This window comes from Hyla sarda, chromosome 1 (genome assembly GCF_029499605.1).
Source record: "Hyla sarda isolate aHylSar1 chromosome 1, aHylSar1.hap1, whole genome shotgun sequence".
In the NCBI taxonomy this organism is placed as follows: domain Eukaryota; kingdom Metazoa; phylum Chordata; class Amphibia; order Anura; family Hylidae; genus Hyla; species Hyla sarda.
In genome coordinates, this window is record NC_079189.1 from 450848419 (window position 1) to 450874887 (window position 26469).

The 26469-nt window shown below is 42.8% G+C and overlaps 1 protein-coding gene across 25 annotated transcripts in view; it reads left to right on the forward strand.

Moving 5' to 3' along the window:
* Window positions 1-26469, forward strand: part of RIMBP2 (RIMS binding protein 2) — a 970948-nt gene that overhangs the window by 908565 nt on the left and 35914 nt on the right. For all 25 annotated transcript variants that reach the window (XM_056533442.1, XM_056533333.1, XM_056533398.1 and 22 more), the window contains 2 exons: window positions 7887-7958; window positions 12790-12924. In XM_056533442.1, coding sequence (XP_056389417.1) covers window positions 7887-7958; window positions 12790-12924 — 207 coding nt within the window. The remainder of the gene's footprint in view (window positions 1-7886; window positions 7959-12789; window positions 12925-26469) is intronic.

Sequence of the window (26469 nt, forward strand, 5' to 3'; positions counted from 1 at the left end):
TAGCATCTACAAAGCGGAATGTCCTCTCCGAGGTGGAGGTCTGTAGGAATAAAAACTGGTGACCTTGGGAAGATCAGGTCTTTGGAGTGGGGCACATTGGGTACAAGTAGGGCTTCTCTCCTGTGGAGAGGGTTTTCATTTGATGTGCCCTAGTTGCTGAACCCTTTTGGTGAGGCACTTTAACTCTGGTTAGGGATAGAGTAGTAGGGTCAGTGTGTAGGGACAGCTTAAACTTCAGGGGCAGCAATATTGTGTGAATAGGGAAAGTAGGTGAGGGATAGCTTTGAAAAATTATTTGGTATCTGGTCTGCCATACTCCCATCCTGGTGGAGGGCTGGCGCATGTCACCTTTAGCTTTTTGTTTTATTTTAGGGAAATTAGTGTATGAAGGGCTTGCAGGTAACTTAACTTGTTACAGTGGGGATCAAAAGTTTGGGCACTCCAGGTAAAAATGTGTGTTAATGTGCATAAAGAAGCCAAGGAAAGATGGAAAAATCTCCAAAAGGCATCAAATTACAGATTAGACATTCTTATAATATGTCAACAAAAGTTAGATTATATTTCCATCATTTACACTTCCAAAAAAAATTGGCATCTGCAAAAGTTTGGGCACCCTGCAGAATTTATAACATGCACTGCCCTCTTTGCAAAGCTGAGACCTGCCTGTGTCATGGATTGTTCTCAATCATCATCTGGGAAGACCAGGTTATGTCAATCTCAAAGGTTTTTAAAGGTTTTAAATGCCCATACTCATCTGACCTTGCCTCAACAATCAGCACCACTGGTTCTTCTAAGCAGTTGTCTAGAAATCTGAAATTGAAAATAGTTGACACTCACAAAGCTGGAGAAGGCTATAAGAAGATGTCAATATCCTCTGTTCAGAATGTAATTAAGACATGGCAGTTATTAGGAACAGTGGAAGTTAAAGCAAGATCTGGAAGACCAAGAAAAATATCAGATAGAACAGCTCGCAGGATTGTGAGAAAAACAATTCAAAACCCACGTTTGAGTGCACAATCCCTCCAGAAAGATCTGGCAGACACTGGAGTTGTGGTACACTATTCCACTATAAAGAGATACTTGTACAAATAAGGTCTTCATGGAAGAGTCATCAGAAGAAAACTTCTTCTAGGTCCTCACCACAAAAATCTGCGTTTGAACTTTGCAAATGAACATATAGACAAGCCTGATGCATTTTGGAAACAAGTTCTGTGGACCGATGAGGTTAAAATTGAACATTTTGGCCGGAATGAGCAAAGGTACGTTTGGAGAAGAAGGGGAACAGAAGTTAATGAAAAGAACTTCTGTCCAACTGTTAAGCATGGGGGTGGATCAATCATGCTTTGGGGTTGTATTGCAGCCAGTGGCACATGGAACATCTTAGGAGTAGAAGGAAAAATTGATTCAATAAAATTTCATCAAATTTTGGATGCTAACTTGATGCCATCTGGGAAAAAGCTGAAGTTAAAGAGAGGCTGGCTTCTACAAATGGATAATGATCCTAAACACACCTCGAAATCCAAGGGGGATTACATAAAGAGGTGTAAACTGAAGGTTTTGCCATGACCTTCACAATCTCCTGACCTCAACATAATTGAAAATCTATGGATAGACCTTAAAAGAGCAGTGCGTGACAGACAGCCCAGAAATCTTAAAGAACTGGAAGACTTTGATAAGGAAGAATGGGCAAAGATACCTCAAACAAGAATTGAAAGGCTCTTGGCTGGCTACAAGAAGCGTTTACAAGCTGTGATACTTGCCAAAGGGGGCAGTACAAGATATTAACTCTGCAGGGTGCCCAAACTTTTGCAGACACCATTATTTTTGTTTTCTGTTATTTTGAAAGTGTAAATGATGGAAATAAAATCTAACTTTTGTTGACATATTATAAGAATGTCTAATCTGTAATTTGATGGAGATTTTTTCCATATTTCCTTGGCTTCTTTATGCACATTAATATAATTTTATTTACCTGGGGTGCCCAAACTTTTGATCCCCACTGTATGTTATATTTATAGTTATGTGTATATTTAAGTGTATAGTTATGTAGTTATTATGATGTTAAACGTATAGTATGTGTTTATGTAATTATGTTGTGTGGTGAGCATTTTGGTTGCATGGCTGAATAAGCTATGCCATTGATTTCTTATATATATATGTATATAGGGGGCTACAGAATAGGTTGGGTGGGGGGAATGGAGGTTAAGGCCTTTATTGTGGCCTGAGGCGAGCTGGGTGGAGTCATTTATGAACAATATTGGACTCCATGATGCATGGCTCCTGGCATGTATTATTGGAGTTTGGACTGGACATTTATACACTCATGGCCAGAGGGTGGTGGAGGGGCTTTGGGACTAGACAGTGACAGTAAGAGTTGTAATTGTTATTCATTTAACTGTATTTCTGTATATTTATGTTTAATTACCATTCGGTTTAGTTAAAGGGGTATTTGGGCTAAATACAACTTATCCCCTATCCCCTACCAAAGGAGCCTGGGAAAGTTGTGTTTGAGTCATGAACTGTAGGCTCTGGATGTTACTGCAGGATTAGACATGTCACAGGAGGGTTGTGGGGCAGCCGTGGAGGTCTCTCACTCTCTGGCTGTTTACTACATTGCACAGTGAGTGAGAGAGGTCAGGGCGTGCACAAAGCTGAGCTGCAGGACTGAAAGGCAGGTCACAAAGGTCAGCAGAGGGGGAGGGATTACAGATTCTCCAATGGCTCTAAACTTTCTATAAACCTTATCTCCTCCTACCCAATGTCTGCAGAGTCACCTGTGAGGAGACCAGAGCAGGAAGAGAGACAGTGCTGTGATTGTACTGTGCAGTGTGGTGCCCCCTCTATGTAGATACGCCAGCTGCCTCCTGTTGGCCTACAGACTTCACATAGCCTGTGTTAAGCACCAGCACAGTAAGCTGTGTATGCTTCCCTATGAGACGCGCTCTGTCTTAACTTTATGTCCTGTGCTTGCAATAAAGCATCTGTGTAGGTGTTGTTAAGTGACACACAGACCACACAGAGGCTAGAGCAATGGCAACCCCCAGTACAAACTTTAATTAACAACAATAAAACTACATAGTCCTAAAACTAAATACATAAACTAAATGCTTTAATTTGATAGAAAAAAAAATATTTATTATAAATGATGACACATTCCCTTAGGGACGCGGACTATTTTTTACCTAAATGACCAAGCCCAATTTTTCAAATCTGACCTGTGAAAAATGTTATTTATTAAAAATGGTGACACATTCTCTTTAAGGGGACAGCCTGTTTTTTTTTTTTACCTAAATGACCAAGCCCAATTTTTTAATTCTGACCTGTGTCTCTTTAAATGGGTACTGTTATATATACAAAAACTTATTGTATGTTGTACATCTTGGCAAAACATTAACCTTTCTAATATACTTTATAAGAACATTTTTAGAAATCATGGCGTAGTCCCAGCTGAAGCACAGGCCTGGAAGAAGTCCAGTAAGTGAGTGTGGGCTAGCACTCCTTTGTGATATCTCCTGTCTGATAGGACCAGACAGGCGAGCGCACAGCTAGCCCATCCTCACTTACTGGACTTTGTCCATGCCTGTGTTTCAGCTTTGACAAAGCCATGATTTTATAAGCCATGATTTCTATAAAAAGGAAATAACATTTTCTAATGAAGTATATTAGAAAGGTTAATGTTTTGCCAAGATGTACAACACATAAAAAGTTTTTGAATCTGACAGTGCCCACTTAAGTTGTAATAACTTAAATGCTTTCACTGAACAAAGTGATTTGGAGATACCAATTCATAAAGCTTTTTTATGTATTTTTTTTCCTTTTCACAACAAAATCCTTTTTTCCCCCCTTTTTTGTGTTGACATGTTCTGACAGTCATAACTTTTTTTATTTTCCGTCCAACGCCATTGTGCGAGGGCTTATTTTTTTACGGGATAAGCTGTGCGTTTTATTGATACCATTTTTGCTATACATGCTAATGTTGATCTTTGATGCTAATGTTGATCACGTTTTGGACCAAAATGAGTGATTCTTGTTTTTTTGTTAAACGACAATTACCGTACAAGATAAATAACATTATTGTTTTAATGTACAAGTAATTACCAACATGGCAATAACCTGTTATGTATAGCTGTTTTTTTGGTGATCAGCCAAGGCTTTATTGGGAAATGGGCATTTGTTTATATTTTTTTACACTTGACTTATTTTTTGTTATAATTTTCACCTGTTATGCTATGCTGCATTACATCTGTACTGTAGCACACAGGGATGTGGAATATGTATCGCCCGACGCCCAGGACATGCAGTTCTGGGCGTCGGGCAGGTGAATTTTTCAGGTCCTTAGCCCTGATTCCGGCAAGCAGGGTTGAACATGAAAGACCCGACAAACACGGCAAGGCTCAGAGGGGTGTAGGGAGCAGGCTCCTGGACTCCTGACCGCTCCATACTCGGCAGCCCCCGGCTGTTTTCAGTAGCTGGGGGCCGCATCTAATAGCCAGCATGTGGCGATTGCCGCAGCTGGCTATTAAATAGGGATCGACCGATATCTGTTTTTTAGGGCTGATACCGATAATCGGTGGAGGTTAGGGCCGATAGCCGGTAACTTATACTGATATTCCAGTATAAGTTATCGGCTATTTATCCCCCCTCGACACCGCTGCAGATCATTGATTTAAAGCGGGTGCTTTAAATCAATGCACTGCAGTGGCTTTTGCGGTGCCGTAGGCCGCCGCCACCATCCGCTTCTCTCCCCCTACCTGTCAGGGTGGTCCGGGCCATCCTTCCTTCCTGTAGTGTCCGGCGACATTCCGGGTGGAGGGTGAACCGGTCCGGGCTTTCCTTCTTCTCCGGGGGTCATCTTCTCCACTCCTGGCAGGCTCCGGCCTAGTACGCTGCATAGACGCCGCTGCGCAGTGACGCCCGTGCGCAGCGACGCACCTGACGTCACGGCGTAGCGGCGTCTATGCAGCGTACTAGGCCGGAGCCTGCCCGGAGTGGAGAAGAGGACCCCCGGAGAAGGACAGCTCGGACCAGTTCACCCTCCACCCGGAATGCCGCGGGACACTACAGGAAGGAAGGATGGATGGCCCGGACCACCCCCATTACGGGTAAGTTTAATTTTTTTTTATTGGGGGAGGGTCCCGACCGATATAGGCAAAAATCCATACCGGTATACCGCCCAGCACTACGGTGGGGGGGTGCGACGAGGTGCGGTGGGTCGGTTCGGTCGCGGTGCGGGGCATTATTGGCAAGGTAATTGCCGATACTGATAATGCCCAAAATCGTGATTATCGGCCGATAATATAGGCCATACCGATAATCGGTCGATCCCTACTATTAACCCTTTAGATTGCCGCTGTCAAAGCTGACAGCGGCTTCTAAAGGGACATGTAAATGGATGGGGGGGGGGGGCATCCACTATAGAGATGGATCGCAGAGCACACAGATCAATGGAGTTCAATAGAATTGCATTGATCTGTATGAGGAATCTAATGATTTCTCCTAAAAGTCCCCCAAGAGGACTAAAAGTGTAAAAAAAAAAAAAAAAAAAGTTTAATAAAAGATTAAAAGACACATTAACCCCTTTCATATTAAAAGTTCAAACCATCCCTTTTCATATATAAAAAAAATTTAAACATAATAAAAATATACATATTTGGTATCGCTGCGTGCATAATTTTACAAACTTATACAATATAGCATTATGTATCCCATACGGTAAATGACGTAAATGTAAGAAAAATACTACACCCCAGAATTGCAATTTTTTATAATATCCCAGAAAAAAGTAAAAAAGCAATTAAAAAGTCAGTCCAATACCAAAATGGTACCAATACAAAAAAACTGATTATGGCGCAAAAAAAATAGTATTGGTATACAAAAAAAAAATAATTACAGGGGTCAGAAAATGGCAATAGAAAAAAATTCTAAATCGTTCCAATTTTTTTATTAAATTAGTAAAATGTGACGGAAACTATACAAATATATTATTGCTGTAATCAGGCCGACCTAAAATATAAAAATAACATGTTAGCTTGACCACAAGGTAAATGGCGTGAAAAAGGAAACCACCAAATTTGCAAAATTTGCGTTTTTTATTTTAATTTCACCTCGCCAATATTATATTTTTTTTTGTTTTGGAAAAATAAAAGGTGTCATTACAAAGTACAATTGGTTCCACAAAAAAACAGCCCTTATATGAGTCTGTAGATGGAAAAATAAGAGTTATGACTGTTATAGGGCGAGGAAGAGTGTAAAAAAGAAAATTGTCCCGGACAAGTGAATTGTCATGAGGGACAGGTAGATTGGGATCTGTTATAGTCCCTTGGGCAAGTACTTTTTTTTTTTTTTATTTCCAAGCCCCTAAGCAAGGCATAACTGTCAGTATTACACTGACACTCGGCCTGTGAGATCCAGCCTAGGCAGACAGGGGGCCATCAGTGGCCTCCTGCTGTCATGGCAACTAACAGGACCCTAGGATTGCATCTCTGGGGAAAAAAGGGAAGCCTCCTCCCCCTTTCAATCCTATAGTTGACGTGATCACTAATAATCACAGCATCTATGGGGTTATTTCTGCCGAGAATGGCGCGATCCCTTTCTCAGCTGATGCATCAGGATTCAGGCTGTTATTGCGCATCGCACTGCACAGAAGATTACTAGGACGTATGCATATGTCCAGTTGTGCTAACATATCAGCAGCTGGAATGTATGCATATGTCCTCGGGCGGGAAGAGGTTAGTCCACATCAGTGCTGAATCTATGGTCCTCCCCGACAGTGTTTTTTATATGACTCTGGCAATGATGTGCGCTTATATTTATGTCACCAATACAGCCAATCACTTGCCACAGTGGTTTTGCACCATTTACTGTTAAAGCTAGTGATAAGCTGCTTAGATCTGCTGGTTTTAATGATAAATGTAATTAAAGCCGGTACTGTGCTGGGAGAAGATCTACACAGTACATTACTACAAATAGCATGTGGAAGGAGGTGCTACTAGGCTTGTGAATGGAAATGATAGAAACAGCACTGAGCTGCTACTGTTTATGCTGAGAAGCTAAACGGAGGGAAAGAGATTACTTTGCAGCACTGTGGACATACAGCCATAGGTGCCCTGCTATTTACACAAGGAACAGCTTCCCTGAGCTTTATGGTAGTCTTTAGGGAAGACTGGATTTACTGTTGAGGAACAGTGTAGATCATCTTCATCATGCAGATAGCATTAGCTTGCAGGTACACAGCCCAGGCTTTCTCAGGCTATTTTTTCTCTCCTGTGTAAAGCACATGCTAACCCCAGCCCTCATTTCCTGTATTTTGTCTTAAACTAGCTGTTACTACAGACACATTTTCTCTAACAAGCAGTGGACAGCAAATTGCAGGGAAGGAGACACCTAGTGGCCAAGAGAGCTGTTTTTTTCTTTTTTTACTAGTGGTAAGCAGTAATTTTTGGTAAATAATGGGATTTACAAATATGTTAGGAACCACATTGGCTATCACATGGTGGGAAGCAGTTTGAAACTTTGTCCATTTAAATAACAGTGTTTTAAGCCTTTGAAGATTAAACAAAAAATCTAAATAAACACACACTCTATGGTGCTACTCTACTGCTATGTTCACATATAATATTTTGGTCAAATACACAGTACATTGTACGTTGTATTGTATGACAGAACAATGCATCTGGATGTTTTTTTAAGGTCTTATCTAAATCTGTTGCAGAAATACCATAAAAATACAATGTGTGGCTAATCCTGTGACAACATCTTAATGTAGTGGGCAAAATACTCAAAAAGTTTTGTGGGGGATAATGAATTGAAGGCTTACTTTATGCTTACAGCTCTGTGCTGTGTTTGACACACAATGGTTAACACTTTTTATTCTAATTATCTTGCAGGCAGAGTTAACATTTTGCACCGGTGATATAATTACTGTGTTTGGTGAAATAGATGAAGATGGATTCTACTATGTAAGTAGTACAGTCATAAACATATATACTCACTGGCCACTTTATGAGGTACATCTGTTGAATTTGCTTGTTAATGGAAATATCAAAATGGAAAAGAAAGTAGATTTAAAGGGATTGCCCAACCTTGTTATTTCCAGGCCTTCTGGACCCTCTGGCCTGTTTGCAGCAGCCACAGATGGTCAGAAAAGCCAAAAGCAGCCAAAGCAGGCAAATTAGCAATTTGCGTAACACCCATTGACTTTGATGGTTATTATGCAAACAATTAACCCCTGCAAGCTAAGCAGTTCACATAACTACCAGAGTTATGTAGACAAAGTAGCCCACGGGCCAACACTGTTTGCGTATCTCCCATTAAAGTCAATAGGCATTATGCAAACTGTGTCATTTTGCAGCTTCAGTCGGTTTTGGCTTTTCTGACCACCTCCGGCCACTACCAGAAGAGAACCAGAAAAACCGAGGTGGGACAACACCTTTAAGTGAACTTGAACGTAAATACCAAGGTGAGACAACCCCTTAAGGATGCAGCGTTTTTCAGTTTTTGCACTTTTGTTTTTACCTTCTTCCTTTTTAAAAATCATAACTCTTTCAATTTTCCACCTAAAAATCCATATGATGGCTTATTTTTTGCGCCACCAATTCTACTTTGTAATGACATCAGTCATTTTACCCCCCCCCCCCAAAAAAAAACATTGTCCAACAAAATTGACCCCCCCCCCCCACTATTTTGTAAATTTTGGGGACTTCCGTTTCTACGCATTGCATTTTTCGGTAAAAATAACACCTCTTTATTCTGTAGGTCCACACAATTAAAATGATACCCTACTTATATAGGTTTGATTTTGTCTTACTTCTTTCAAAAAATTATAACTACATGCACAAAAATGAATACGTTTAAAAATGTCCTATTCTGACCCCTATAACTTTTATTTTTCCGCATATGGGAATGCATGAGGGCTCATTTTTTGCGCTGTCATTTGAAATTTTTTTTGGTACCATTTTTGTTTTGATCAGACTTTTTTGATCGCTTTTAATAAATTTTTTTATGGTATAAAAAGTGACCAAAAACACGTTATTTTTTATTTTGGAATTTCTTTTCGTGTACGCCATTGACCGTGCGGTTTAACAATATATTTTTGTAGTTCAGACATTTACGCACGCGGCGATACCATATGTTTATATTTATTTACATTGGTTTTGTTTTTTCTATGGGAAAAGGGTGATTCAGACTTTTATTAGGGAAGGGGTTACATCACATTTATTAACACTTTATTTTAACTTTTTTTTGCAATCTTATAGCCCCCATAGGGTACTATACCATTGCACACACTGATTTCCTACACTGATCCCTGCCATGCAACAGCATGGCATTGATCAATGTTATCGCTGCTCGACTGCTCCTGCCTGGATCTTAGGCATGGAGCAGTCATTCAGCAATCGGACAGCGAGGAGGCAGGTAGGGATTCTCCTCGCATCCTGCAAACTGTTTGGGATGCTGCGAATTTCACTGAGCTGCCGGGAAGGTTTTACTTTCACTTCAGACGGGGCGATCAACTAAGATCGCCGCGTCTGAAGTGTTAATACCGGGCATCACCGCGACCGGTGATGTCCGGTATTAGCTGCGGTTCCCAGCTGTTGATGGCTGCCGGGACCAACCCGATATGACGCGGGGTCACCATGTGACCATGCTTTCTATCGCTGGAGCCTGCACAGGACATAAATGTGTCCTGCGTTGTTAAGGGGTTAAGTGACTTTGAACATGACATGGTTGTTGGTGCCAAACGGGCTAATCTGAGTATTTCAGAAACTTTGGGGATTTAATGCACAACCATCTCTAGTGAGCAACAGTTATGTGAGCAAAAATGCCTTCTTAATGTCAGAGATCAGAGGACAATGGGCAGACTGGTCCAAGATGACAGAAAGGCAACCGTAACTTAAATAACCACTCGTTCCAATCAAGGTATGCAGAATATCATCTCTGAACGCACAACACGTCGTACCTTGAAACAGATTGGCTACAGCAGCAGAAGGCCACACTGGGTACCACAACTGTCATCTAAGAACAAGAAACTGAGCCAACAATTTGCACTGACTTACCAAAATCGGACAATGGAAGACTGGAACAATATTGCTTATCCTCTTTAATATTAATGGTTCAGGCTGGTGGTGTAATGGTGTGGTGGACATTTTCTTGGCACACTTCGGTTCCCAATTGAGAATTGTTTAAAGTGTACCTGTCGTTAGCAAAACATTTTTTTTTCATATAATGTAGATAATACTGTTATGTGTATTTGTAATATACATTGTTTAAAAAATGTGTATATTTTTGGGTGAACAATGGCTGTCACTGCAGCTACTGCATGTGTGTTTCTATGAGGAGATCAAAGACAGGAAGTGAGGGCAGGACAAGCAGGGCTCTGTGTAGGCTCCTGGCTTGTCAATTCTCCTGATATGTGAGTTGGGGCATGTCACAGAGCCTCACTGCACAGAACCCTGCTTGTCAACCCACACTTCCTGAATTTGGTCTCCTCTCAGAGACACACAGGCAATAGCTGCAGGGACAAAAATATACACATTTTTAACCTATGTATATTACAAATCTACATACAATGTTATTTTCCACATTATACAAAATGTTTTGTTAATAACAGGTACAATTTAAACGTGATAGTATTGATAGACAATGCAAAATGTTGCAAAGCTTATATCTTATATCTCAAACTGGTTTCTTGAACTATACAATGAGTTCATTGTACTCCAAAGGCCTCCACAGTAACCAGATCTCAATCCAAAAGAGAAGCTTTGGGATGTGCTGGAACAGAAGATTTGCATCATGGAGGCGCTGCCAACAAATTTGCAGCAACTCCTTGTTGCCATCATGTCCACATGGACTCCGGTGGAAAACATTTTTTTTTTAAATCAACTGGTGCCAGAAAGTTAAACAGATTTGTAAATGACTTCTATAAAATAATCTTTACCCTTCCAGTACTTTTTAGCAGCTGTATGCTACAGAGGAAATAATTTTCTTTTTGAATCTCTTTTTTGTCTTGTCCACAGTGCTCTGTCCAGGACAAGAGAAAATCCCCATTGCAAGCCTATGCTGCTCTTGACAGTTCCTAATAATTATACATGCCCAATAACGTGTCTGCTTTATGTTTCCATCTGAGATAACAGTATGAAAAACATTATTACTCTTAATCTTGTCATGTAATCTAGCTGATACAAAATCTTAATAAATAGCCATCACACCTTAAATTAAACAACATTTAATGGCAATATAGCTACTATTAGTTATGTGGCAAAGTGCTAACTATGTGATAAGCACAACTGTGTATGTCTCAAATCTCTTGTATTTCTATCTGATCTAGTAATAAAACTGTGCCACATTTTGAGCTTGTATATGGACACGTCCATGGATAACCTCTTGGGGACGCAGGGCATATGCCCTGCATCCCAATCCTTAAGGATTCAGGGCATATCTGTACGCCCTGGTCCAGTTTAATTGGTTTAAACCGTTCTCACCGGTGAACGGGTTAAAACCGGTGGGTCTCGGTTGCTACGGGCAGCCAGGACCCATGGCTAATGCCAGGCAGGGCCGATCCGGCTGATGCCTGGCATTAACCCTTTAGATGCTGCGATCAAAGTTGATTGAGGCATCTAAAGCGAAAGTAAAATAATCCCAGCAATTCAGCAGAGCTGATCGGGACTATCATGACAAAATCGTGATGTCCCCATCAGCTTACCGGACGATGGGAGGTTCCTCACCTGCCTCTCGGTTGTCCGATTGGCGATCTACTGCTCCATGCCTAGTGCTGGTTACACTGATCAATGCTGTGCAATGGCATAGCATTGAATAATGTATGCAATCAGAAGATTGTATGTTTTAGCCCCCTATGTGGGCTAAAATAAAGTGTAAAAAAAATGTAATAAAAGTTAATTAACCCCTTCCTTATTAAAAGTTTAAATCACCCCCCTTTTCCCATTTAAAAATAAAATAATGTAATAAAGAATAAAAGTAATCATATGTGGTACCGCCGCATGTAAATGTCGGAACTATTAAAATATAAGGTTATCTAAACCACACCATCGATGGCGTGCACGTATAATACCAAAGTCCAAAATTGTGCATTTTTGGTCACTTCATATACCATAACAATATTTAAAAAAAGCGATCAAAAAGTCCCTTCAAAACAAAAATGATACCGATAAAAAGGAAAGACAACGGCGCAATAAAATGAGCCCTCATACGCAGAAAAATAAAAAAGTTATAGGCGTTAGAAGATGCCAATTTTAAACTTACTAATTTTGGTGCATATAGTTTATAATTTTTAAAATAAAATAAAACCTATACAAATTGGGAATCCTTGTAACCATATGGACCTACAGAATAAAGATGAGATGTCATTTTTAACAAAAAGTGCACTGCGTAGAAACGGGAGCCCCCAAAAGTACAAAATGGCATTCCTTTTTTTATTTCACCCCACAAATAATTTTTGGGGGGTTTCGCCGCAGGTTATATTATAAAATAAGTGATGTCATTACAAAGTACAATTGGTGATGCAAGAAAACAAGCCCTTATATGGTTCTGTAGGTGCAAAAGTGTTAAGATTTTTGGAAGGGAAGGAGGAAAATTTGCCTAAGGTAAAAGTAGGCTGAGTCACTAAGGTGTTAATGGAGAGTTCAAAATTATTCATAATTTTGGTTATGTGCTACAAAATGGATCTTCGGGAAATATCACTATAATTGTGTACATTGATTTATTTTGTAAGAAATACCATAGTTTATAATTGCTACTGTAAATTTTGGGGTTGTCTTCTGATGAATATCGCCGTAGGGTGAACTAAATGGACACAAAGGCCTTGTCCCCTCCAATTTTCTGGAAGAAGTGCCTGATGATGTTGAAGTTTACCTTTCTGATGCACCATCTCGATACCCTTCAGACCCCCCAATACGAACAAAAGTTAAGAGGGTAAGATGTTTTAGCTATGTGTAATGTAAAAAATTGTTGTTGTTTTTGTAAATTAATTATGGGTGATGCAGCACCAGAAGACAAGGAGAACATTCTATTGAGCCACCTTGCCAAAACAGTATCTGAATTCACAAGCAAGTCTACCAAGACATGTAGCCAGCCAATCGCTGAAGATGCAATGCTTGACAGGTCCATGGAAAGCCAATGGTTGTCCACATATCAATCCAACATGACTTAAGCTCCTTTTATATGGGCAGATTAACAAAAGTTGATTAGTGCTCATTGTCAGGACAATGGCCCAACTGTTGAGATTTAATGAGCACACAAACAATCACTAGATTGTTTACTTTTATTATTGTCAGCAGCCCATCCCGTTTTAGGGTACGTTCACACGTACGCAGATTTGATGCACAGGATTTTAATTCAGATTTCATTGTAAACTTAATGATTGAGCACAGCTTCTAATCGTCAGTTACAAATCCTGCGAATCAAATCTGCGCAGGATCCTGTACGTGTGAACGTACCCTTACACTGGATGATGTCTTGTCCACATTGACTTTTGTGGCTGCATAAAAATATGATCATTAGATGAATAAGTGTTTTCTCATTTGTTGCCCAAAGAGGGATCAGTAATTGTGAATGAATGCACCTACAAATTGGGCCCTGCACAGGACACCTTACACAAGTTGTTTAGGTCAACTGGAGTGCTGACAGAAAAGTAGGGATGAAGCAGCATGATTTGAGTTAAAGAGGAACTCCGGTGGAAAACATATTTTTTTTCATATCAACTGGCTCCAGAACGTAAACCGATTTTTAAATTAGATACAGTTGCAGATATGTAGAAAAAAGTCGGCCACTCACCAATCTTCTTATTTCAGCAAAATTCTTTTATTTAGCACATACTTACAACCATGTTGCCCAGGGAGAAGACATAGATGGTAACAAACTTCTATAAAAAAATCTTAATCCTTCCAGTACTTATCAACTGCTGTATACTACAGAGGAAGTTGAGTTATTATTTTCAATCTGACCACAATGCTCTCTGCTGACACCTTTGTTTGTGTCAGGAACTGTGCAGAGTAGGAGAAAATCCCCATAGCGAATCTTTCCTGCTCCGGGCAGTTCCTGACATGGATGGAGGTGTTAGCAGAGAGCACTGTGGTCAGACTGAAAAGAACAACTCCACTCCCTTTGTAGTATACAGCAGCTGATAAGTACTGGAACGGTAAATATTTTTTAACAGAAGTAATTTACACATCTGTGTAATAAAATTAAATATTTTCCACCGGAGTACCCCTTTAAGCTTAATTGATGATCCTTTTTAGGCACAGCAAATTAACACTATTTTTAGTCACCTCTTTTTACAGCAAGGCTGTTTGAGAAATTATGCTGCAGCATGTATGAGGCTGTAAGTGATGACCATGCATATGGTTGAAACAGTTCCATGTCATTTCTGTATTTTTTTATCACTATATGCACAGTGCCTAATAAGCATAAAACACATTAAAGGGGTACTTCGGTGCTTACACATCTTATCCCCTATCCAAAGGATAGGGGATAAGACGGCCGATCGCGGTAGTCCCGCAGCTGGGGACGCCCGTGATCATGCACGCGGCACCCCGTTTGTAATCAGTCCCCGGAGCGTGTTTGCTCCGGGACTGATTACGGTCGACCGCAGGGCCGGCAGCATGTGACGTCACGCTTCCGCCCCCGTGTGACGTCACGCTCCGCCCCTCAATGCAAGCCTACGGGAGGGGGCGTGATAGCTATCACGCCCCCGCAAGCCTGCGGTCGACCGTAATCAGTCCCGGAGCGTGTACTGATTACAAATGGGGTGCCGCGTGCATGATCACGGGCGTCCCCAGCTGCGGGACTCCCGCGATCAGCCATCTTATCCCCTATCCTTTGGATAGGGGATAAGATGTGTAAGCACCGGAGTACCCCTTTAAGTCATGACTGATAATGTCATTACTGGGCACTCAAAGCAGAGAAAGAGATGCTTTATTTTTACCATACAATATGACTTTCTTTGTTTAAAGAAAAACATTAAAAAAAAACAACAATAAAACAACAACAAAAACTTTTACCCATGTTATTATTATGGCAGTTTCAGGTTCAGAGGAAAATATAGTGTAAGAAACACTGTGAAGGCATAATGGCTCCCATGTATAGTAATATACAGGTGTCAATGGATAAAACAAACAAAATAAATATTCTCTTTCTCTAAATACCCTTATCTACATGTAGCATACAAAAAGACAAATATATTGACAATTTTGATAATTTACTATATATACATACAGTTACTAAATAATACCTTCACACTAGGGATCGACCGATATCGTTTTTTTTAGGGCCGATACCGATAATCGGTGGAGGTTAGGGCCGATAGCCAATAACTTACACCGACTTCTTAGAGTAAATCATAGGTAGCATTTCTCTGATTTAATTTGTTCTTTTTTCCTTTACATCTTGCCTGGGCCATTAAAGGAGTAGTCCAGTGGTGAGCAACTTATCCCCTATCCTAAGGATAGGGGATAAGTTGCACATCGCGGGGGGCCCGACAGCTGGGGCCCCCTGCGATCTCCTGTACCGAGCCCCAACAGCCCGCGGGAAGGGGGCGTGTCGACCTCCGCGCGAGGCGGCGGCCGACACGCCCCCTCAATACAACTCTATGGCAGAGCCGAAGCGCTGCCTTCGGCAATCTCCGGCTCTGCCATAGAGATGTATTGAGGGGGCGTGTCGGCCGCCGCTTCGTGCGGGGGTCGACACCCGCTATCTGGGCCGAGAGCCGGGGCCCCGTACAGAGAGATCGCAGGAAGGGCCCCAGCAGTCGGACCCCCAGCGATCTCAAACTTATCCCCTATCCTTAGGATAGGGGATAAGTTTTTCACCACTGGACTACCCCTTTAAGAAGATTTTTTCCCAGCTGTAACTCATCTCGTCATAATTTGCCAAAGAAACATTGAAGGCTCCTTGCTTCAGCACAATCCTCACTTCTTAGCAGAATCTCCATTTGTATTACCCCACACAGTAATAGTACCCACTTTGTGCCCATATAGTAGTTTAGCTACCTTTTGTGCCCCCACATCATGCCTTTATACAGTAGTAAGGCCTCATATACACTAGTTATCCCCCCATATAGTAGATAGGCCCCCTTATGTAGCAGTTTGTCCCCCCCCATATAATAATTAGCCACCCATATATTAGGCCACCCTATAGTGTTTTTAAGCCCCCTATACAGTAGTTAGGATGCTAGAAAATGGCCCCAAGTTTAACCAAGGAGGGGAATGGATGAAGGGAAGGGGTATGGGTGGATAAAGGGAATGTGATGTTCTATATTTCTACGCACACATAATGTGATTGTGGTCTAACAATTTGTCTAAGCCTGTTATGAAGTCCTCAACTGTTTTTGATCTGACCAGTTTCTTAGGTAGACGATTCCCTAAATTCACAGTTTTAAGGTAAAAAAGGCTTGTCGCCTCTGTAAACAAAATCTTTTTTCTTCTGGCGGAATGAATTTTTTTCCCCATATTTTTTGTATGGTTCATTTATATATTGAAATGAAGCTTTGGTTACATCTTACATTATATCTGTCATAATGGATATGAAACTTATGTTAACAGAAGTAAAATGTTAAAAGATTTGGTAAAATATGAATATAAAATAATGGACTGTTAACATCTGTTATTATCTGTTAGAACATCTGATAATGTCAAATAATGTCAGTTATTTTACAACCATTTCCATTTTTTTCTTCTAAGCATATTAGTAGCAATAACAGATGAAATAATGGATAAAAAAAATGCGTCACTATAGACTTCAATGTTAAATGACTACATCCGTGGGGGCGTGGCCTGCATGTGCTGGTGAGCGGTCGCACTTTTTCACTCTCTCGCTGACCCGGAACCTACATTCTGCTGTTACCTGCCTGGACGCAATTCGGGTGCCTGCTGGAGGTCCTGTGCTTCTTCGGGTGCCGCTCCGGTCTGCGTGGGTGAAGTGCCGCTGGTGTCTGCTGCTTCTGCCACCGGGGGTCAGCTGCTCTAGGTCCTCTCCTGCTGTGATGGGCTGCGGGAGGCTGGCTGTAGTTGCTCTCGGGGGTCTTCGGTGTCCTTGTGGGGCCCTGATACATCCTACAGTCACTCTTCAGTGATAAATTAAGGGGGTGGCTGATAATCTGGAGAATCTCCTTTGGAGGAACAATATCCGTTTAGTGGGCCTTCCGGAGAAAGCGGAGGGCTCTGATCTGGTTGCCTTCCTGTAGTTGTGGCTCAAGGAGATCCTTCCTGCCGATATGTTCACTTATTATTTCACTGTGGAGAGAGCGCACAGTGTCCCAGCTAGACCTCCTCCCCCTGGCGGACCACCTAGAGCTTTCTTGGCAAAATTGCAGCACTTTAAAGATAGAGATGCTATCCTGAGAGCTGTGCGTATCAAGGGTGAGGTCTTCTTCAATGTTTGTAGGGTAGCCTTTTATCCGGGCATCTCCGTAGAGCTCCATAAGCAGAGGACACAGTTCACTGAAGTCTACCTGAAGATGCATACAAAGGGTTATAAATACTCCATGCTGTGAGTGGTGGATGGCACTTCTACGAAACTCTTCACTTCGCCATCTGAGGCCCTGCAGTGGGTGGATGCAGCTCCTCCCACTCACCCTCCGGACTGAACTTGAGACCGAGGAAGACAGTGGCTCCTCCTTTTTTCTTTAGTTAGTATAGGGAATCAGGGCTCCCTTTAGGGTCCTCTGAGTGGGGGTGGTTGGCCTTAGGCAGGTTGGCCGTAACCTTTATTTTCTGTGCCGGGAAGGTGAGAGTGGGTTTTGTGGTTGTTAGTTCACTTAGCTTACCTTTTGCTACTACCCAGTGCTTTGTTAGTGTTTAGGATATAGGTCTACACAAGTTGCTCCATTTAGTGTTAGGGTTATGTTGGGTATGTTATTGCTAGGGTTATGTTGGGCACGAACAGTGCCCTGTTCGTCTGTATGTATGTTGTCTGTTGGTGTGTGCTCCGGGGCTTCCTCTCTTTCTTGTGTGCCCTGTGCCCGATCTCCTGTCATTATGCATGTTCTGCACCATGATGGGGTCCCTACAAATTGTAAGCTGGAATGTCCGTGATCTCAATTTCAAATTTAAGCTGGCCCTCTGTCTGGATTTTGTTAAACATCATTCTCAGCATTTAATCTGTTTGCAGGAGACCCAGATTACTGGACAGAAGGCATTCGCCTTGAAGCGGGCTTGGATTGCGAGGGGGTATCACTCATCCTACTCTACTTATGCAAGGGGGATCTCTGTGTTAGTTTCTAAATATCTCTTTCTTGGCAGTGTCTCAAGGGTTTGTGATCACTTTGGAAGATTTGTGCTCCTACACTGTTTCCTCCAGTCTTTCCTGTTCACGTTGATGTCTGTGTATGTCCCCCCCATTTCAGGTTGACATGCTTGATATGATTACTAAAAAGTTATTATCCTTCCCTACTGATCGGGTTCTTTTTATAGGTGACTTCAATGCTGTTCCTGATCTGTTGGTTGACCGCACCAGTGCCGTAGATCCTGGCTCCTCTACTCATCTCCAGGCATTGAGTCTCACAGATGTATGGAGATGGAAGTATCCCACTGAGTCTGCTTTCTCCTATTACTCGTCCGTGCACAAATCCTTTTTGAGGACCGACCTTGACTTTGCCTCAGCAGGTCTTCGGTCTGCGGTAACAGACATCTCTCAGTTCGCTATTTGACCTTCTTTGGTCTGTTTGGCTCCTTTTCGGGCCTGCAGGTCAACTGGGCCAAGTCATCACTGATGCCGCTTGCCCATCAGGTGGTCCCTCCGTCTACAGGTGGTGGATATGTTCCGTTACCTGGGGGTGGAAGTTTCCGATACCTTGGCAGACTTTGTTCCTTTTAATCTGGAGCCCCTACTGTCCCATACTGAAAGTCGGCTTCAGTCCTGGTCTTCCTGTCCCTATTTGGAAGGTTGAATATCTTTAAAATGATCTACCTCCCTAAATTTTTTACCTATTTCACCTTTTGCCCACTATCCCTCCCAAGCGCTTTTTCACACAGCTCAATGGTATTCTGAGATCCTTCTATTGGCAGGGCAGGCCTCCTAGAACTTGGTCTTTCTGTTCTCCAGGCGCCAAAGCAGCAAGGTGGGTTGGCAGCTCCGAATGTGCATCATTATTTCCTTGCTTCATAGCTGGTGTATGCGGCCTGGTGGATCGACCTGGATCTTTCTAATGTGGCTACTGCGATGATGGGTTAGTATGAAACTCTTACTAACACGCTGAATAGGCATTCTTCGGTTCCCATCAAAACTGTGGTTGGCATTTGGTCTGGGTGCTTCCCACAACCTACTGTTTCTCCTAGAGCACCCCTGTGGGAGAATGTACATTTTTCTCACCTTCAGGAGGTGGAGGCTGCTGGGTTCTGGAGCTCCCTTGGGGTCAAGTTCCCCACTCATTTGTTCAGGTAAGCCAGTTAATTTCCCTCTTTTTCTGATATGCAGGCCCGCTTCAATGTCCCTGTGGGTGATTTTTTTCGGTACCTTCAGCTGCGACATGAGGTGCATGCGCAATTTGGCTCCTTGGAAGTGGCCCCTGCTTTTTCTGATGTGGAGTTGCTCCTGGGCACCACAGATCTCTCTAAGTCACTCACGCAGGCATATTCTCTCCTTCAATCGGTGGGTCCCAGTGCATTTGCCCTTGCTTATGTAAAATGAGTGAAGGCTATTTCTACATTATCGGAGGATCAGTGAAAGGAGATTGAAGGGACTTATACTACTGTAGTCAGTGATAGAGACCTGTTTATTCAGTCCCGATGTCTGTTTTAGGTGCCAGTCGAAGATGGGCACGTTTTTGCATGTAGTGTGTGGTTGCACATGTGTGGCCCCATTCTGAAAAAAGGTGGTTCAGTTTCTGGCAGATCATCTGGACTTTCCCTTTATTCTAACCCCTTAAGTCTGTCTTTTGGGTCTCATTAATGGGATGGAATCGGCCACCCATAGGCACCTATTGATCCGTTTCTTGTTATTTTGCGCCTGTAAAGTCATTGCTATGACGTGGAGAGACATGACCTTTTATTACTCTGGTGAAGAAGCACATTCCTCTGAATGACACTGTATATTAGCAGGAAGTGCCCCAAGAAATTTAATAAGGTCTAGGTGCCCTGAAGGCCTCAACGGATCCTCCTGAATGGACGTCTCAGCAGGATTAGCTGTGTTCTGGCTTAACTCTGGTGTGCTGGATGGGGGAACTTCGGAGGGTGAATGGTGTGAGATTGTGGTTGTTTGTCTGGATGTTGTTGGGCCTGGTTTACTCTGGGGGTTGTGAAGTGTATGCCTTTCTCCCGACATGGTGGTGCAGCATTACATCTTGTATATATCCAATGTTCTTCCTACTCCCACCCGGGGTGGTTGTTCTTCAGTGTTGTAATGCACATGTATTGTTCACTGTGCTGTGCTGTTGTGGCCACATGGTGTTCTATTATTGTTTTCTCATGTAAATTATTATTTTTTTAAATCACTACATCCGTTTTAGTTAAGGGTACATTCACACTGCAGAATTCTGAGAGCGGAATTCCGTGAGTAGAATTCTGCACAGTGAACAGTACCATCAGTGTGAATGGGTCTTCTGCGAGACCTGTTCACACTGCGGAATTTCAGTGGTGGACAATCCTGCCACTGAAATAGTTCAGCGCAAAGAAAGAACATGTTCATTCTTTGCGCGGAATTCCGCGAGTGCTGCATAGCCGTCAATGGTGACGGCGCATTGCCGTGCTGTCCTACCGCCGCACCGGCTGCTTGGCTGAATCTCTGCTCGCTGAATTCCGCGAGCGGAGATTCAGCATCCATTGCTCAGTGTTAACGCACCCTAAGACGGAAAAAAACCTGCATGCCAATCTTTTCTCTGATAATAAAAAAAAGCTAATTCAATGCAATGGACAATAACAGAGTACAGCTGAGATTATAAAAAAAAAAGTCCATTAACCCTTTAGACGCGGCATTCAAAGTTGAACGCCGCGTCTAAAGTGAAAGTAAAACATTGCCGGTTAGCTCAGGATCCGGAACAGCTTACAGGACAGCAGGAGGGTCCCTACCTTCCTCCTCGCTGTCCGATTGCCGAATGACTGCTCAATGCCTGAGATCCAGGCATGAGCAATCAAGAGGCAGAATCATTGATCAATGGTTTCCTATGAGAAACCATTGATCAATGTAAATGATCAGTGTGTGCAGTGTTATAGCCCCCTATGGGAGCTATAACACTGCAAAAAAAGAGAGAAAAAAGTGAATAAAGATCATTTAACCCCTTCCCTAATAAAAGTTTGAATCACCTCCCCTTTTCCCATTTAAAAAAAAAAACCTGTGTAAATAAAAATATGTGGTATCGTCGCGTGCGGAAATGTCCAAATTATGAAAATATATTGTTAATTAAACCGCACGGTCAATGGCGTACGCCCAAAAAAAAATTCTAAAGTCCAAAATAGCGTATTTTTGGTCACTTTTTATATAATGAAATAATGAATGAAAAGTGATCAAAAAGTCCGATCAATACATAAATGGTAACACTAAAAACTTCAGAAAATGAGCCCTCATACCACCCCCTACGCGGAAAAATACACAATTTATAGGGGTTAGAAGGTGACAATTTTAAATGTATAAATTTTCCTGCACGTAGTTATGATTTTTTTTCCAGAAGTACGACAAAATCAAACCTATATAAGTAGGGTATCATTTTAATCGTATGGACCTACAGAATAAAAATAAGGTATCATTTTTACCGAAAAATTTATTGCGTAGAAACGGAAGCTCCCAAAACTTACAAAATGGCATTTTTTCTTCAATTTTGTCGCACAATGATTTTTTTTTTCTGTTTTGCCGTACATTTTTGTGTAAAATGACTGATGTCATTACAAAGTAGAATTGGTGGAGCGAAAAATAAGCCATCATATGGATTTTTTAGGAGCAAAATTGAAAGGGTTATGATTTTTAAATGTAAGGAGGAAAAAACAAAAGTGCAAAAACGGGAAAACCCTCCGTCCCCAAGGTGTTAAATAAATGGCTCTTCTCAAGACTAAACAAATTCAATTATTTTAATCTTTCCTCATAGTTAAAATGCTCAATGCTCTTTATTAGTTTAGTTATGTGCCTTTGTACCTTTTTCAGCTTCAGGACATCGTTATGAACTGGTGCCTAATACTAAACAGCATACTCCAGATAAAGCTGCACCAATGCTTAATTAAGCAGTAATTTTATATTTCTATCCTGCGAGTTCATGCATCTTTTAATAGATGACAATATCCTGCTGGCCTTAGAAGCAGCTGCTTGACATTGCATGCTGTTCTGTAGTCTATGATCTACAAGTACACCCAAAACCTTCTCTACCAGTGACTCTCCTAGGTGTACTCCCTACAGGACATATGATGCATGCAGGTTATTAGTACTCAGATGCATAACCTTACATTTATTCACATTTAACCCCTTAAGGACCCAGCCAATTTTCACTGTAGGACCCGGCCATTTTTTGCACATCTGACCACTGTCACTTTAAGCATTAATTACTCTGGGATGCTTTTACCTTTCATTCTGATTCCGAGAGTGTTTTTTCATGACATATTCTACTTTATATGGTAAATTTTCGTCGATACTTGCATCATTTCTTGGTGAAAAATTCCAAAATTTGATGAAAAAATTTAAAATTTAGCATTTTTCTAACTTTGAAGCTCTCTGCTTATAAGGATAATGGACATACCAAATAAATTATATATTGATTTGCATACACAATGGGGGGAATTTATCATTGTATATAGAGCTGTTTTGTGTCTATTTTTTTGCGCAAAAATATGACCAAGTGTTTTTTTGCGTCTTTTTTTGCGCAAATTTTGATAGAACTTTTCATCCCCTTGTCTACGGTTAATTCTACCATAGAGCATTTTCGACTGTAGAATGAATTTACTAACTGTTTTTTTTATTTTTTTTTGGCGCCAAAAAAATGTGGAAACAGCATTTTCTTGCGCAAATATACACCACCTCGGAGGACACCTACCAAAGTGTCTATTTTGGCACAGTAAGGACTGCTACTCCCATCATGGGACAGACTCTGCCCATGATGGGAGTTGTAGTCCAGGGGCTGATGTGCAGATCGCAGCAGGTCATTCTCCAGAGACCATATATATGTAGAAACAGACATAGACTGGGAATTGCACTTAAAAAGTTCTTTATCTCCAAATGTATCCATATACAAAATAGCAGAGAGATATACAGAACATAATCACCCGGTGTTCAATAGACTGCTCAACGGTTATTCCACTCGGTGCCTTTAGAAAGGCAGGAGACTCCTGAAACGTCCAGCAGCTCGCATGCCAGCGAGCGTTTACACCCCCCCTCAGAATTAGAGTCCACATGGCCAGGAACACACCGTCCAGCAAGCAGCAAGTCTGGGATGGAAGGTTCTGAAGACATCGAGTGGAATAACCTCTGAGCAGTCTATTGAGCACCGGGTGATTATGTTCTGTATATCTCTCTGCTATTTTGTATATGGATAAATTTGGAGATAAAGAACTTTTTAAGTGCAATTCCCAGTCTGTCTGTTTCTACATATATATGGTTTACTGCACTCAGGAGACGGAGCCCTGAGATAGATATAGGGAAGCCACCCATTACGTGCACACCTGTGGTCTGATTATGTTGAGAAGTTGATACATTTTCCAGAGACCCGCTGCGATCCGCATTTATTAACTGTAAAAGTCGGCTACATCGTGCTGCCACCGGCTTCTATATACACTGTCATAACTCATAATCCCCGCCTCCGGGAGAGGAGTGCAATGATTGGTCAATAGCTATTCTCCAATCAGAGCTCCCGTCTCCCAGTGTGGATTATGAATTATAAGAACTGTATATAGAAGGAGGTAAAAGCGACTACTTTGTGCATTTGTATGTGATGCTGTCGTTCTGACAAGGAGGAATGCGCAGTGTAGCCGCATGTACCGCTGGCTTGTATAGTTAATAAATGCGGATCTCCAGAGAATGATCTGCTACGATCTGTCCCTCTGCCCTTGGACTACTCCTCCTATCATGGGACAGAATCTGTCCTGTGATGGGAGTAGTTGTAGTACCACAGCGCTGAGGGATGGCACTTGCACATCCCCCGGCTGCAGGACATTTAGAACTACTACTCCCATCATGGACAGACTCTGCCCATGATGGGAGTTGTAGTCCAGGGGCTGAGGTGCAGATCGCAGCAGGTCATTCTCCAGAGACCTGCTGCGATCCACATTTATAAACTGTAAAAGTCGGCGGTACATGCGGCTACATCGCGCTGCCACCGACTTCTATATACACTGTCATAATTCATAATCCGCGCCGCCGGGAGAGGGGAGCTCTGATTGGTCAATAGCTATCCACCAATCAGAGCTCCCGTCTCCCGGCGGGGATTATGAATTATGACAGTGTATATAGAAGCTGCGGGCAGCGCGATGTAGCTGCATGTAACGCTGGCCAGAGACAGCTCTAGCATTTGGCCACTAAGGCCATCGCCCTGATGGGGACCTCGCTCTAGACCCGACCGCCGCAAGTTTTACATCAACAGTGAGTACTGCTCCCCCCCTCTGCCACTTTAAGAAGAATTGTAGCTGGGGCTGGTCGTGTGCCATGCACATGATGCCTGTTACATCCCTGCCCTTCCCCTGGCTAATCACCGAAGTCTCTGCCTCTTCTCCTCCTGTGAGCTGCTGCCGTAAGTGCTCTGCGTTTGCTGCCCGTTCTCCAGCTCATGTGAGGTCCGGTCAGCATGCAGCCCTCTGTGCCTGGCTCCCTATAAATCCTCCGGTATTTTGTAGATAACGTGTTTACCAGTGACTGTGCTGTTCCTACTGCCCTGGCTGGCTCATGCTATATATATATATATATACAGCATGGACAAGCCAGGTCAGTAAGCACAGCACAGCCACTGGTATGCACATGAGTGGTAATACAGTAGTTGGGCTAGGATGGGTAGTAGTACAGTAGTAGGGCCAGGGCATATATACCTTAGCCCTACTACTGTACTTCAACCCACCCTAGCCCTTCTACTGTACTACTACCCACCCTAGCCCTTCTACTGTACTACTACCCATCCTAGCCCTACTACTGAACTACTACCCACCCCAGCCCTACTACTGTACTACTACCCACCCTAGCCCTACTACTGTACTACAACCCACCCTAGCTCTTCTACTGTACTACAACCCACCCTAGCCCTACTACTTTACTACAACCCACCCTAGCCCTACTACTGTACTACTACCCACCCTAGCTCTTCTACTGTACTACTACCCACCCTAGCCCTTCTACTGTACTACTACCCACCCTAGCCCTTCTACTGTACTACTACCCACACTAGCCCTTCTACTGTACTACTACCCACCCTAGCATTACTACTGTACTACTACCCACTCTAGCCCTTCTGCACTACTACCCACCCTAGCTCTACTACTGTACTACTACCCACCCTAGCCCTACTACTGTACTACTACTCACCCTAGCCCTTCTACTGTACTACTACTCCCCCTAGTCCTTCTACTGTACTACTACCCACCCCAGCCCTTCTATTCTGTGACATCACAGTGCTTCATCCTGTAATTTGATGTCACTGTGTATAATAATTGTTACGACGAGCGCTCCGGGTCCCTGCTCCTCCCTGGAGCGCTCGCGGCGTCTCTCTCTCTGCAGCGCCCCGGTCAGTCCCGCTGACCGGGAGCGCTGCACTGACATTGCCGGCGGGGATGCGATTCGCATAGCGGGACGCGCCTGCTCGCGAATCGCATCCCAAGTCACTTACCCGTCCCGGTCCCCGGCTGTCATGTTCTGGTGCGCGCGGCTCCGCTCTCTAGGGCGCGCGTGCGCCAGCTCTCTAAGATTTAAAGGGCCAGTGCACCAATGATTGGTGCCTGGCCCAATCAGCCTAATTAGCTTCCACCTGCTCCCTGTCCATATTACCTCACTTCCCCTGTACTTCCTTGCCGGATCTTGTTGCCTTGTGCCAGTGAAAGCGTTTAGTGTTGTCCAAAGCCTGTGTTCCAGATCTCCTGCTATCCTCATTGACTACGAACCTTGCCGCCTGCCCCGACCTTCTGCTACGTCTGACCTTGCCTCTGCCTAGTCCTTCTGTCCCACGCCTTCTCAGCAGTCAGCGAGGTTGAGCCGTTGCCGGTGGATACGACCTGGTTGCTACCGCCGCAGCAAGACCATCCCGCTTTGCGGCGGGCTCTGGTGAAAACCAGTAGCAACCCTAGAACCGGTCCACGCCATTCCCTCGCTGACACAGAGGATCCACATCCAGCTAGCCGAATCCTAACAATAAACCTGTAGTGACTTCACAGTATATTATTCTTGTACGGTGACATCACTGTGTATATTTTCCCGGTATGGTGAAATCACTGTATAGTAACCCTCTACTGTGACAACACTGCGTTTATTAACCCTGTAGTGACAAAACTGTTTATTGTCCTTGTACAGAGACATTACTGTGTTTAATATCCCTGTGCTGTGATGACACTGTATATATATTTTAACTCTGAA